The following is a 15186-nucleotide window of genomic DNA, read 5'->3' on the forward strand; positions in this document are numbered from 1 at the left end:
CAGGTCCCCTCAGGGCTGTGTGCTCTCTCCATTACTCTTTTCTCTATATACAAATGACTGCATCTCAAAGGATCCCTCATTTAAAGTACTGATGTTGGCAGGTGGTACCACAGTCATTGGTTTCATTTGAGATGGTGATGAGTGCATATCAACAGGAGATTGAACAACTGGCCTTGTGGTACAGCCGGAACAATCTGGAGCTGAACACACTTAAAACTGTAGCGATATTAGTGGAATTTAGGAGGAGCATTCCTACTCTACTACCTCTTACTATATTGGATAACAGGATCAACAGTAGAGTCTTCAAGTTTTGGGTTGTATAATCTCCCAGGATTTTGAAATGGAAACTTAACATTAGAACTATAATTAAAAAGGCACAATAAAGAATATTCTTCCTGTGTCAACTCAGAAAGTTCAGACTGCCCCAGAAGCTGTTAATAATACAGAGGAATAATTGAGTCTGTCATTTGTACTTCTGTAACTGTCTGGTTTAGTACAGCAACCGAACAGGATAGGTACAGATTTTAGTGGATAGTTAGAAATGCAGAAAAAACAATTGCAACCAGCATGCCTGCCATTGAGGACCTCTATATTACATGGGTCAGGAGGTCTGGGAAAATCTACAGACCCCCCACATCCTGGACATAAACTGTTTCAACTCCTCAGGACACTGCTACAGGGCATTGCATGCCAAAACAATTAGACACAGAGACAGTTTTTTCCTCATGCCATCATTCTGATGAACACCTAATTCCCACAGTACTGTCTTATATATATTTACACATATAGTATGGCCGTATTACTATTTTCCTTCTCATATTTTCTACTACCTTCTAATATTGGCATCATTATTGTGATTATTATTAGTCTGTTGTTTTACATGTATACTGAGAACTCCTGCACTGGAGGCAAATTCCTTGTGTGTCTAATAACATTTGGCCAAATTAAGTCTCTCCTCTCCTCTCCTCTCCTCTCTTGCCATGCCCATCATTTTTGTAATCATACTGTGGTATAATTACAACATGAGATAATTTCTGTTGCTCAGTATTACTTAGCACACCCACTCTTTATTGTATATTATCTTTATAATATCTGTTTTCATTTGCAAACATGGTAGACATTGCTAATAGCACTTATATGCAGTTGCCATTGACCCCTCTGAGTCTTTTTGAGACAATTTTTTTTGATAGAACCATTGTTGAGAACACTGTGTAAAATAATACTCCTGTAATACAGTATTACATGTGTTTCATGTAAGGAAGAGTTCATTTAAAGATGTCCAAAATGTGTGACTTCACTTACAAAGCTATACTCTAGTACAGGTAGTTCTCAATTTATGACCACAATTGAGCCCAAAATTTCTGTTGTTAGCAAGACCATTGTTAAGAGAGTTTTGCCCCATTTTACGACCTTTTTTGCTAAATTGTTAACCAGATCCCTGCAATTGTTAGTTGAATCATGTGATCATTAAGCGAATCCAGTTTTCCCTATTGACTTTGCTTGTCAGACCCCTTGACAGTGCAACTGTCAAACACATGCCAGTTGCACACACCTGAATTTTGATCATGTAACTATGGGAATACTTCAATGGTCGTAAGTGTGAAAAACAATCATGTCATTTTTTTCAATGCTGTTGTAACTTCAGATGGTGACTAAATGAGTGGTTGTAATCAAGGACCATCTGTACTAGAAACCCACAATTTTTATGGAATCCTTTTCTATTTTGGTTTCTGTAACACACATAGATACAGGTAGTCCTCAACATTTGACCCTAATGGAGTTTATCCATTATGTGGTATGTTATGACAGTCATAAAATGGGTTGATCATGTGATTGACCTGATTTGACCTCTTTTTACCAATAAGCATTAAGTAACTGCTGGAGTTGTTAAGTGAACACTGTGGTTGTCAAATCAAGCCAGTGGTTTGCTATGGGTGTGATTTTACCAAAAACTGGAAATAAGTCCTAGTTTTCAAGAAAACCTTTGTAAAACCTGACTGCAGGATGTAGCAAATGCAGTCATGTTGCCAAGCATCAGAGGTTTGGGCATCTTCTAAGTTATGTTACATGCAATGTAACATTATTATGAAAGTGTAGATAATACGTTTAACTTTTGTTCTTAATTTTTTTCTGGAATTCTTAACATTATTTGCTTATACACTGATGATATTGGCTTCTATCGGTATCTAGTATTATGAAACCTTTCATATTTAATATTTAATGTAACTGATACTTCCATAATAATACCAGTAGTCCTCAACTTACAACCATCTTCAACTTATCAGCATAATTGAGTCCAAATTTCTATTGCTAAGTGAAACATTTGTTAAGTGAGTTTTGCTCCATTTTACGAACGTTCTTGCCACGGTTATTTATTTATTTATTTATTTATTTGTTCGATTTATATGCCATCCTTCTCCGGAGACTCAGGGCGGCTTACAATACGTTAAGCAATAGTCTTCATACTTTTGCATATACCTGCTTAGTAGGGCTTTCGGCGGCCCCAAGCAGTGTTCTTTTTTATACAAAGTCAGTTTATTGCCCCCACAATCCAGGTCCTCATTTTACCTACCTCGAAAGGATGGAAGGCTGAGTCAACCTTGAGCCTGGTGAGATTTGAACTTGCAGTAATTGCAAGCAGCTGGTGTTACCTAACAGCACTTTAGTCTGCTGCGCCACCAAGGCTCTGTAAGTTAAGTGAACCACTGCAGTTGCTAAATTAGTAACATGGTTATTAAAGGTATCTGGCTTCCCCATTGACTTTGCTTGTCAGAAGGCCGTAAAAGGTAATCCCATGACCCTGGGTCATTGCAACTGTCATAAATAAGAACCAGTTAAGTAATTTTGATCACGTGACCATGGGGATGCTGCAATTGTCATAAGTGTGAAAAACGGTCATGTGACTTTTTTCAGTGCTGTTATAACTTCGAGCAGTCACTAAATGAACTTGTAAATCGAGGACTACCTGTAATTGGTCTATTTTACAAAACAAGATACGGATAATATGAGCTAAGCTGTGGAATTGTAACTACAGAGAGCAAATGGAGATAAATAAAAGAGTAAAACAAGGAGAAGTCCACCTTTTACTTTCATCATAGAAATTGATATACTTTCACTTTTTCATCATGGCAGCCAGAAGAAAAGCTGCTAAATTAGAAGGACACATAGAATCACTAGAACAATTTGCTAATAAGATTATTTCACCAGGGATCTTGCAGAAAATGTTTGAGGAATTCACTGAAAAAGAATTGTCACACTTGGGGAGAATCTTGGATAAAAATGAATTTTTTGCCATGAATGGATTTATTTCAAAGAATACCTGTTTAAATATACCGTTTAAACAGTGTACCATTTAAACAATGGCAAAAATATATCTAAATTTTATATAGTTAGAGAAAAAAGTTAAAGTTAAATCTAAAGTGTTGCAAGGAAGAAACTTGATTTATCAGATTTGAAATTGTATTTCACTGCTTGTTGTTTGGTCTGGATGAAAGAATGGATATTGCTGAGAAACGAAACTTAGTTAGGCGACAACCTGATGTTTTGATGATATGTACCTTAATGGTATGATAAAGCTAAAATTAATGTAAACTTAAAATTGTATTAGATATGTGATATTGAGAATATGGAATAGATATAAGCTCAGTTGGTGCCCAAAAACACATTTATGGATAACCAGCTCAAGAATGATATCATAGAAGAGAATTGGCAGACCTACCTGGAAATTTAGTTGATGTATTGGGATATACTGGAAAACAATCAAAGGGAATTTAAAATCAAATCAATAGAGCAATTAATAGCAAAATGATATAGTTGTCAGTGGTTTTTCTATTTATAGCTCTCAAAAAGATTTAAAATGGATAAAAATAACATGATATGGAGGAAAATAAGACTGAATTTGAAATACAATTGTGTACTGATGAACATGTAACTGCTAAAATGTATAAACTTTGTTGTAATTTGAAACACAGGAAGAATAAGGTAAAATATATGATAAAGTAGACTAAGAATTTTGATTATAATATGCAGATGGATCAGTGGGAAAAATACATGGTTAAAATGATTGAAATTTACATTGTGTTGTGATCCCAGAGAGAAATTTTATAAAAAGAAGTATTGTTGGTACATGATGCCAAAAAATGTATAAAGATTGTATAAAGGCACTTCAAATGTATGTTGGAAATGTGAACAATAGGAAGGGACATTTTATAATGCTTGGTGGACATATAAAAGGTAAACAATTTGATTCAAATGCATATTTTGATAGAGAATTTTAAAGATCAATGTTCAATTGAAGCCAGAGTTTTTCCTTTTAGGACTAATGGATAAACAGAAAAAAACACAATATTATTTCAATATATGATTACTATGGAGAGATTACTGTATACATAAAGATGGAAAGATTCAACACTACCTATAATGGAGGAAGAATTGATGAAGTTGACAGATTTTGTTGAAATGGATAAATTGGTTTCTTTGATTATAGAAAAGATTGTATTTATTGGTGATTGGAAGCCTCTTATGGAATATTTCTGTAAATATAAAGTGTGATTTATAGATAGGATAGATTATAGAAAGAAAAGTAATATGATGTAACTTTAGAGTAAGGTTAAAATATATTAATAACTGCTGTGAAGAATATTGGAAGCCACTTCTTTGTATCTTTTTCTTTTCTATTTTTCCTTACCCTTTTTTTCTTTTTTTGCCCTTTTTATTTTGCATTTGATTTTTTCTTCCTTATTAATAGTTTTCATTACTTTTTAATTTCTTGTTTAAAAATATCAATAAAAATTACACGCACACACATACACACACACATGTCCTCTAGAGCATGAACATCATCCCAGCAGCTTAGCTAAAGCAAGCAGGCACATACACGGAGCAGCAGCAACATACCGTGTTTCCCCGAAAATAAGACCCTGTCTTATATTTTTTGAACCTCGAAATAAGCGCTTGGCCTTATTTTCGGGGGAGGTCTTATTATTTTGGGGTCTGTGGAGCAAGACAGGGATCCTCTTGCCATCTTACCTGATTTCCTTACCTCTGTCTCTCTAACCCTAACCCAAGGAAATGGCAGGGACAGTCTGCGCATGTGCTTAAATATTTTCAGCACATGCGCTTATTTTACCGCATGTGCTCAAAAGCCCGATTGGGCTTATTATCCGAGGAATAATTTTTGGGGAAACAGGGTAGGAAGATGAGCAACATAGGAAGATGCTGGCAGCAGATGATCATGTAACAGTGGCAAAGGCATCAGTTCATACTGCCTAGTGAACCACACTTTATTTTTATCAAGAAAATCACATGGGTACAAAATCTAAAATGATTGACAATATAGTCCAGATGATGACCCCATCAAGATTCCTCTTTCCAGACTGGTACAGGATTGTTGTCTTGAGTCATTCCTATTTGCTCCTGTTCAGATTTGGGGAACCCACTGCTAAAAAGCCAGCTTTGGTGGCAAAGTCAGCTGTTTGTCAATAGAAAGAAAAAAATCTCCCCACTGCTCAGCCGCCATTTTTGGAGGAACTCAATGTTAGGCTTTTTTTTTTTTTTTTTTTTTTTTTTTTTTGTGGAGGCTGTGATGGAATGTTTCAGCAACATACCTTTCCCTTATATATGGATAGCTTGGCAGATGATACTTACGTGTGCTTTTTCTGAATAGCACATTGGTTTTGAAATTATATTCTGTTGTTTTTTATATTGGAAGATATGTAACTCGAAATAAAGAATTTACATTGCATTCTTAGCTTGTGTTCCCAGAGGATCTGAACTTCAAAAAAGGCTATCCAGCATGAGTAAGAATGAGAAGTTCAGCTGGGTCTGGAGAGGGAAGCAAGTGAAAACACTTTAATTTGAGAATGTGGTTGATTTTGCTTTGCACTTTGTGAATTGGAAATTTAGGAAGACTTCTGAAAGCAAACCAACAATTACTCAGAAGTACTGACTCATAGGTATTAGTGAAGATGAAATGAGCTAAGCTTAATCAGCATTTTCTATAACTTAAGGAAAATAAGTATTTTTGTAACCTTATCCAGCTACAGTTGGGATAGGCAATTCCTGCGTTTTGGAAAACCCTAAAAATGCAAACAATGTATCAACTCAATATTCAATGCTTCATGCAAACTGCATTGTGACTGTTCATTTGCAACAGGAACACCATATTGATAAACAGTGCTTGATTACTATTTCTTAGTTATTACTGCTGTTGAAGGTAGCTAAACATATTTGAAATGGTTCTGACCATGCTTTCTTTAGAATTGCATGAAAATTAATATTGGGGTTGCTTCATAAACAGTGTACTGCAACTAGTTTTGGAAAGAAAACAGCTTTCAAATTTGAAAACAATGCATGCACAGTGTGATCTCTGGCAGGAGGAGCCAAGTTGGAGTAATTGAGTCATATATAAGAATATTTCTTATTTAGGGTTATGCCTGAATTTAGTTTTTTAATACAAGTAGTCCTTGAATTATGACCACAACTGAGCCCAGTATTTATGTTGCTAAATGAGAAATTTGTTGAGTGAGTTTTGTCCCATTTGACAACTTTTCTTGCCATATTTGTTAAGCGAATCAATGCAGTTCTTAAATTAGTAACACAGTTGTTAAGTGAATCTGGCTTCCCCATTGACTTTGCTTGCCAGAAGTTCTCAAAATATGATCACATGACTCCGGGACACTGCAACCATCATAAATATGAACCAGTTGTCAATCATGTGAATGTAAATCATGTGATGCTGCAATGGTCATAAATGTGAAAAATGGTCATAAATTACTTCTTTCAGTGCCATTGTAATTTCAAACGGTCACTAAATGAACTGTTGTAAGTCAAGGACTACCTGTATTATTTTTATTGCTTCCAATCTATAAACACAAGGAAAGGAGGAGCCCAAATAAAAATATTAAAAGGAAATAAAAAAGTAAGAACACATGTCAGTAACAAACCCCCAAAAATATTGGCCATAAGAGTAAAATTTAATACTACTACTAAATATTATGAAATATTAATAAAATTTCTACTACTTTGATAAATATTATGTAGGCATTAAAGTGAATGCATGTCTTCCATCCAAGGTTTTAAATCATAGCATTAGAATCTCCATTGGACTAAAACAGTCTTCTTAAAAGCAGCTGCCACATGATTAATCTCAGGTTCCAAATTTTTGAAATATAATTTAACATCACATTGATGTGTTCATTATGATAATGATTCAACATTTCTTTAAATTATTAGCTCATTGATTTCTTAAAATCAATTTTATTGCATTGATTTCCTATTATTAGTCATTTAAAGTTGCCTGAAATATCTCCATATCAGTCTTGGTACAGCTTTTCAGTTGTATAAAACATTTAATTTTAGATTTAGGAAAACTTACTCTAAGAATAAAAATTTAGGTGTCTCAGATGTTGCCAATATAATAGGACTAAATTGCAACATCAGAAGATGTTGTAATTGAATATAATGACATATGACAATGTATAGTAAACCAAATTCAATTCTTAGCCTTCCTTTTTAGCCTCATATTCAAATGCAGCCACTGTAAAGTAGGAATACTGGCCATATTGGGATTCTCATGTTTAATTTTTAAATTTTTACTTCTAACTCCATCCTAATTTAACACTTTGATACTGCTATCTGATTTATATGCCAGATGGCTTTATAATGAATGATCAAGTGCACACTTCTGCTGTTTGAATAGCTGGTATTAGAGAAATGTCGGATATTTATATTAATAATGGGGATGTTATTTTTTCCTGTTCAGTGCTTAGATGTAGCAACTAAATGGTGCTACATTCTGCAAAACTGAGCATAATTTACTAGGGTTTTTCTCTTTCTGGATTTACAGAGATATGAAAAATGCTGTAATTGGAAACAACAAACAAAAAGCCAACTTGATTGTTTTGGGAGCAGTTCCAAGGTATGTCCTCTGCTACTCTCATTTTCACTGATTCACAGCAGTCTCATTAAGCCATTAAGGACACTTAATTTCCTGACTGTCGCTGACTCTATATTTTTTCTATAGCTGAGATTAGTATATCTGATTCTTTGCTATAAAAATTGTTTATATGGATACATCTGTGCTAAAAAATTTGGAAAGAATGTCTGTTTCAAAGCTATGAAAATAGTTAAAAAGTCACTGCTTAATAAAACTTCTAAAATAAATGCCTAAACCTGTTTCTTCCATGTCTTACTGCATGAAGATTTCATATAAGAATTTGGGAGAAAAATACTTTTAATTAAAAAGAAAAGAAAAGAAACACTTTACTCTTCTTTTTTAAATTGTGAAGTTAACTTCCCGGCCTTCTAATTAATAATCTTCTGTAGCAAATTTCTACAATTTGTTTAGTGTCTAACATACTGTTACCAAGTTTCTCATATCAGTAGTAAAAATAAAGTATCATTGTTTCATGTAAATTTGTGGATCTACATCATTTTTTATATATTCCTAGGACCTATTGCCATAAAGGTATTTGAAAATCAATAATCTTGTGATCATTAACAAGACTCATATTCTTCAACACCATTCTTATTTTTTTATTTGTATCCTGCATCTCCATAAGTAAAAGCACTTCCAATTCCATTTTTATAATACTTTCATCCTATTGCTGTTTTTGACCTTAACTTTTTTGATGGAAGAAGCCTTTAGTTCCTTTTGTTAAAACAACGGGCTTCTGAATTATTTGTTGATCTACTGGAAAGCACTCCAAAATCAACCAGTAGAACTTGATCTCCCTCCGATCCCCCCCAGCCAAAAGTTACCCAGCTGGATTTCATATGTAAGGCAGAACTAAAACTCAAACTTCTCTGGTTTTTATTCTGGTGCTTTAATCACTAGATGACACTGGATCTCACTATTAACTACTAACATAAAGTTCTTGACTATTTCCATCACAGGTAGCCCTTGTGTTTTGAACACTAATTTAGTGACCATTCACTGGTTACGATGGCACTAAACTAAGGGGACTTATGAAAGGTCCTGGAAGTTTCTGCAATTGCAGTTTCCCTGTGGTTACATGACCAGCTTTTACATCTTCCCTGCCATCTTTCCACAAAGAAAATCAATAGTGAAGTAGATGGGAGGTTCACAAGTTGCCCCACTGCTCTTTTGCCCACCCAAAACACTCGCATAGCCACCTATACTCCATAGTACTAACCCAGCTACCTGCACTCCTTCATGCATGGCCGTGGCACCTGCCCATGGAAGCTGCCAGCAGCCCTCCCCTTCCCCCCCGAATTCTCATCCACAGCACTCAGCTGTTGGCTTACTTGCCTGGGACTCACGCCTCTTCTCTTGAGGTTGTTGCTTAAAGACTTTGTGTTCCTAGGGTTACAACAGCAACTAGGGCTGTTGGAATTGCTATCACTAAGCAATGTAGTTATGTGATGTCATGCTTTATGGCCACATTTCTTGACATTGGGAAATTCTGGTCCCAATTGCTGTCACAACTTGAGTGCTACCTGTAACATGGGCTTTTTCCCCTCCATTTGTACCAATATGTTTTTTGCTTTTGTCAGCAGAATTAAAATGTCAGCATTAATAATTATAACTAAAGTATATAATAGACCTGGTTTACTCATAATGTGCTCTTCAACTGTTACCTCTAGTGTTCATAGAGCCCGAAGGCAAAACAACACTATTCTGAGATTTAGGTTATGTGGTTTGACATACTTTATGGTCCCAGATAATCCACAGACCAGATGTAGCTGTCGAATCATTTTTTTTGTCCACTATCTAGTACTTATCTTTGCTCATGCCACAGAAATGCAATTTTATTCTGATTTTTGAGAAGAAATAATATAATTATTTGAGCCTTAAAATAGGGTTAAGATCTTAAACTTACATAAACTGCCTCATAAACTCTGAAAACTTTTTAAAAATGGTCTAATTGGCTTTTGTTTAAAATCTGCTTTGTCAGATTTTAACATTTTCATAAGCAGAGTAATGATAGGGCTACTTACCTGAATGCTTTATTCTTTTAGCTAGTAATTCCTAGATAAGATGACCATTACATTTATGCAGTGTCTTCAGGCCAGGGCCCCCTTGATTCTTGATTGATTAGAAAGGTGAAACATAAATCTAAACAAAGCCTTCTATCAGTCAAATTAGTATAACTATTTAGTGTGATACAAATGTAACACTAAAACAGTACTTCCAAGCATTTAAAAAATAAATGGGAATTAGAGTTATAAAAGCAAAAGATTTTAAGAAAACAGGAGGCAAGATAGGATATAAATGCATGTAATGTAAAAAATCAGTGCTCTCTCCAGTAGGATATGTATGTCCAGTTAATTTAGCATGAAGATAACAGTGGACAAAAAATTGGTTTTAGTACTGAAAATGAAATTGCATACAGAGCCAAAAGCTAGTTATTGCGAATGAGAATATCTAATCTCCTCTCATATTTGAAAAAAAATATATGAAAGTAATAGTGCTGGAGTTCAAGCTGAGCAACAGTTTGTTACAATAGTATAGTACAAGGAATTATTTTTGACTGAGACAATAGTTATATAGAAATGTAACTTATATATAAACTATGTTGCTGATAAGGTAATCAAGTATCTTGGTAAAACTTAGTTAATGTGCAACATAGTCCTTTTGATAAACAATATAGGAAGATGTTAATGATTATTTTTTCCCAAAATATGCTTTATTTCCATTACTAAAGTAAACTTGTTTTGCGGTCATGAGGAAGATACTGAAATCACGTAAATAAATCAACTTTTTAATTTTTTTATACTATACAGATGAATGATGATGATGTAGTTGTAGACAAAAATGTCCTCAAAGTTTAGCTATCCTTGACATTTATAAAATATCAAAGCTCTTCTGCTGTATAAATGCATTTTTACCAAGGAGTAAAACAATCCTTGGTAATGGTTTGAGGAAAACAATCAAACTCAGTAGTACTTTCTTCTACATAGACTTGAATGGGGTTGTGCTTACATATTTTATCAGGCTTATATGCCACTGTAATCATGCCTTACAAACCTCCAAAACACTAACAAGATTTAAATAGAAAAAACAGTATAATTTCCCAAGTGCCAAGGAGCTATCATAGCCCATATATAGTCATTCTTCAGGGGAACAAAAAGAATCCCTAAAACCCCTGACAACATGCTTCACCGTATCCTGTACCCTTCCGTAGTATCTGTATTTAATAATTTTAAAAAAAAGAAAGGGTCCTTCGTTCATGCTGAAATCCACCTGCAATATTCTTCATGTGTCCTTCAATACCTTGTTCCATGTTCACACATAATTCTTAATCTGGTATTCATCCATCCATCCATCCATTGTTTCAATTTGTATAGCACCTATCTCAAATATATGCTTCTGGGAAGGCACAATAATTAAAACTATATAAAAACATAATACAAAAAATATATATAAATGAGGCAAAAAAGTATTCAACAACACAGTCAGTAGCCAAGATATAACAAGAACTGTCAATAACAATCAACGTAACCATTGTATGGATTTAACCACACACCTCGATCCCCAAGCCCAGTTGCAAGTCTTTAAGGCCTTACAAGAAATCAGTAGAGTCAGGGTGAATCTAATTTTTGGAAGCTGAAATATATCTACCTTTGTAGGGGGTACCAAAAGCAATAAGCTGAACCAATTGTCAATTATAATAACCAAAAATTGAAATATCCCACTTTTCCTGACATCATCAGTAAAGTGTTTCCTTCCTATTGTTGAAGAAAAACAACAAAGGGCAGAAGAGAATCTCTGCTTGATGTTATGAGAAAATGGAAGGCATAGCTGCTTTTTCTCCTCTCTAGCAAGCCTCCATACTTGGAGAAGAGAAGAAAAATTTAGCCACTATAACTGGAGAAGAGAGGCGGGTTTGTGGGAGGACAAGGAATGCAAAGCAGGTGTTACTGCTAGGAATAGCTACTTCAAGAAGTTTGATATTTCTCCCTAAGCCTTAAAACACACATACAACTTTGTTTGCTGGGGAGGTTTCAATTGAAATGGCCATGGAGGCATAGAGCCTTGCATTTGGATGGGAGAGGAGTATGGTATTTGGAATTCTGCACGTTATCAAATTTCTTGAGTCTTTCTTGCCATCTGAATCACAATATTTTCACAGTGTGCATTGCATTGTATTTTCCAGTGGAAAATACCACTTTTCTTTTATGTAACATAACATTGATCCAGCCTGCTTCAGCAGCAGGCTTGCACAAGATGGAGACTGTTGTAAGGACATGTCCTTAACAAATTTTGTGGATGAATCCTGAGCTGTGCTACCGTGACTCTGTTCACATTACAAAAAGCTAAATTCTTCAAGTGTGCTGCAAGGTTAAGTTGTGAATATAACCTACAGTGATGTGTTCATTTGCCTTACCTCATTTATTAGGCGCAAATGATGTTTGTCAATAGTAGATGCTAGAGCAAAAGACTTGACATGCTAATTATATTTTGTTTAAAAACTTCCCAAATTGTAACTCAGGAACTGAGGAGGAGAAGTAGTATTTAAAGGAAACAGAAGTCATGACCAAACACTTACTATCTAGCCATTTGTTCAGATAATGGTTTATAGCATGTATAATTCCCAAAAGGATGGCTAAAGTTTACATTTTTTCCCTTCAACTGTACACAATCCTTTTCTTCATTTTGCTAGAAACATAATGTCAGGTTTTGCATAGTTTGGCATCTTTTATCCAATATGAAATTGTGAGTAAGGGCATGTCCCTGAGGAGCTTAAAAAAATGATCTCAAAAATGTTAATTCCTGATTATCATTAAAAGCTATGCCTTTTCTCAGATACTTTTCAGCTGAAAAAATCTAGAAAAATAGAAGGCATAAAACGGTATTGGTCAAATTCAGTGAATGTTTTATTAATTGATCATCTGTAGTTCAGTTGTCTCTGTTGCAGTTGGTTTGACTCCTTCCTTAGTTGTCCAGTACTTTTATGTATTAGCTGGTAGAGAAATTCTATGACATTATTATTATGCGGATACCCTTACCTAAATATTTAAATGAAATAAAGAAAGCATCTTGAGGATTAGAGTATTTTCGCTTCAGTATACAATAATTGGAAATAGGAAGAAGTATTGTTTGGTGGTTCCGGTGATTCCAGAGTGGGTAATGGTGATGCTCCAATCCACAGTGCTTTATGTAAATAAGACTTTGATGTTCATAAAAAACTATGATTAGAATGACAAATGAAATATTTATTTCATTAAGTGTATCCTGTTATGCTTGTTCTTTCTTAGCATTCGGAGGTGTTTGAACACCTGGCAAGTACCTAAATTATAGTATAGGGAAAAATATTGTCAAAGGTATCCTTTAGCAACTGGGAAAATATAGTTTAATTCATCTTCTCTGATGTATCTTTCTGGTCAATATGTTTATTAAACTCTGCTGCATAGAATTGGCAGAAATTGCTGATATGCTTATTTAATTATTTTCTTTAAAGAAGTATGTGTGTGTGTGTGTGTGTGTGTGTGTGTATTAAGGGACTCAGTGGCTAAGACGCTGAGCTTGTCGATTGAAAGATTGGCAGTTCAGCAGTTCAAATCCCTAGTGCCGTGTAACGGGGTGAGTTCCCATTACTTGTCCCAGCTTCTGCCAACCTAGCAGTTTGAAATCGCGTAAAATATGCAAGTAGAAAAATAGGGACCACCTTTGGTGGGAAGGTAACAGCGTTCCGTGCTCCTCTGGCGTTTAGTCATGCCAGCCACATGACCACGGAGATGTCTTTAGACAGCACTGGCTCTTCAGCTTTGAAACGGAGATGAGCACCGTCCCCTAGAGTTGGGAACGACTAGTATATATATGTGAGGGGAACCTTTACCTTTACCTTTTTAGTCTTTTTTTTCCCCAGCAATGATTGCTTATTCTTGGATTTTGAAAAAATTTACACTTATGTCTACGTGAACCAAAAAGATGTTGTATTAGTTCATCTTAGACAGTTTTACTTAATAGAATAGAATAGAATAGAATAGAATAGAATAGAATAGAATAGAACAGAACAGAACAGAACAGAACAGAACAGAACAGAACAGAACAGAACAGAACAGAACACTTTATTGGCCAAGTGTGATTGGACACACAAGGAATTTCTCTTGGTGCATATGCTCTCAATGTACATAAAAGAAAAGATATATTCGTCAAGAAACACTTACTGATAGTCATAGGGAACAGATAAGCAATCAAATCATATTAGGAAACAATCAATATAAATCGTAAGGATACCAGCAACAAGGTTACAGTCATACAGTCATAAGTGGGATGAGATGGGTGATAGGAACAATGAGAAGATTAATAGTAATGCAGACTTACTAACTAGTTTGACAGTGTTGAGGGAATTATTTGTTTAGCAGAGTGATGGTGTTTGGGAAAACGATTTATAGTTTCAGGGTTTATCTCTTTGAAGTCAATCAACCTCACAAGATAATAAACTTAATGGCGCAAAGTTCAGCATATTTGGTTTCGACTCTTATCCTTGTCCAAATTATCATTAAAAAACATCCTGCCATTTTCTTGGCTGATTTTTTTCTGGTTATATAGCTGAGAAAATAAACAGTTATATAAATTGAAATAATAAATAAATAATGAATGGTATCAGACCTTGGCATCTCAATTGTTGATGCAATGCTGTGTTCTAATTTGAATTTTTATGCAATAGTTTGATGTGAGTTCTGATTGCTTATTTTAAGAAAATGGAACTGTTAAAATTGAAAACAATAGAAGTGAAATGTTTATTTTATTCTACTATGCTAAGGAACATGATCTTGAGAAAGAATACAACAACCAAATGTTACATATATTGAACAGAAGTAGGAGTCACAGTATGAATCTGAGTTTGTATGGTACAGGAGAACAGAATGATCCATTTCAATTATTATGAACACACACATACACACGATTTCTATGTGTTTTGCCTTCATGCCCCTTTCTTCCTCCCTATTTGGCATGTAACAGTTGGAAGTTTCCTAGCTACTGATAAATGGATATTGATACTCAATAGATGTAGGCAATCACTATTTGCATTCTACCTGTTTTGGATTACACCTTTCATAAGGTTCATTCAGCATGGGCAGATGTTAGGGATTATTGAAGTCCAGAATATTTGGAAAACACCCAATTTTATTAAAATCAGGACAATTTAGGATTTGAAATCAGTTTTAAACTCAACCTACCTGAGTGCATAGGTTTAGTTATTCCAATCCAAAAAG

General features: G+C 34.7%; 1 protein-coding gene across 10 annotated transcripts in view; it reads left to right on the forward strand.

Annotated features, from left to right (window-relative positions):
* Positions 1 to 15186, forward strand: part of ARMC8 (armadillo repeat containing 8) — a 53403-nt gene that overhangs the window by 7282 nt on the left and 30935 nt on the right. For 6 of the 10 annotated variants that reach the window (XM_034439679.2, XM_087872169.1, XM_087872166.1 and 3 more), the window contains exon 3: positions 7847 to 7918. The exons of the other annotated variants lie outside the window; for them this stretch is intronic. In XM_034439679.2, the coding sequence (XP_034295570.2) occupies positions 7847 to 7918 (72 nt within the window). The remainder of the gene's footprint in view (positions 1 to 7846; positions 7919 to 15186) is intronic. 10 annotated transcript variants of the gene reach the window in all.

This window comes from Pantherophis guttatus, chromosome 6 (assembly GCF_059756535.1).
Source record: "Pantherophis guttatus breed Tessera chromosome 6, ASM5975653v1, whole genome shotgun sequence".
Taxonomy (NCBI): Eukaryota; Metazoa; Chordata; class Lepidosauria; order Squamata; family Colubridae; genus Pantherophis; species Pantherophis guttatus.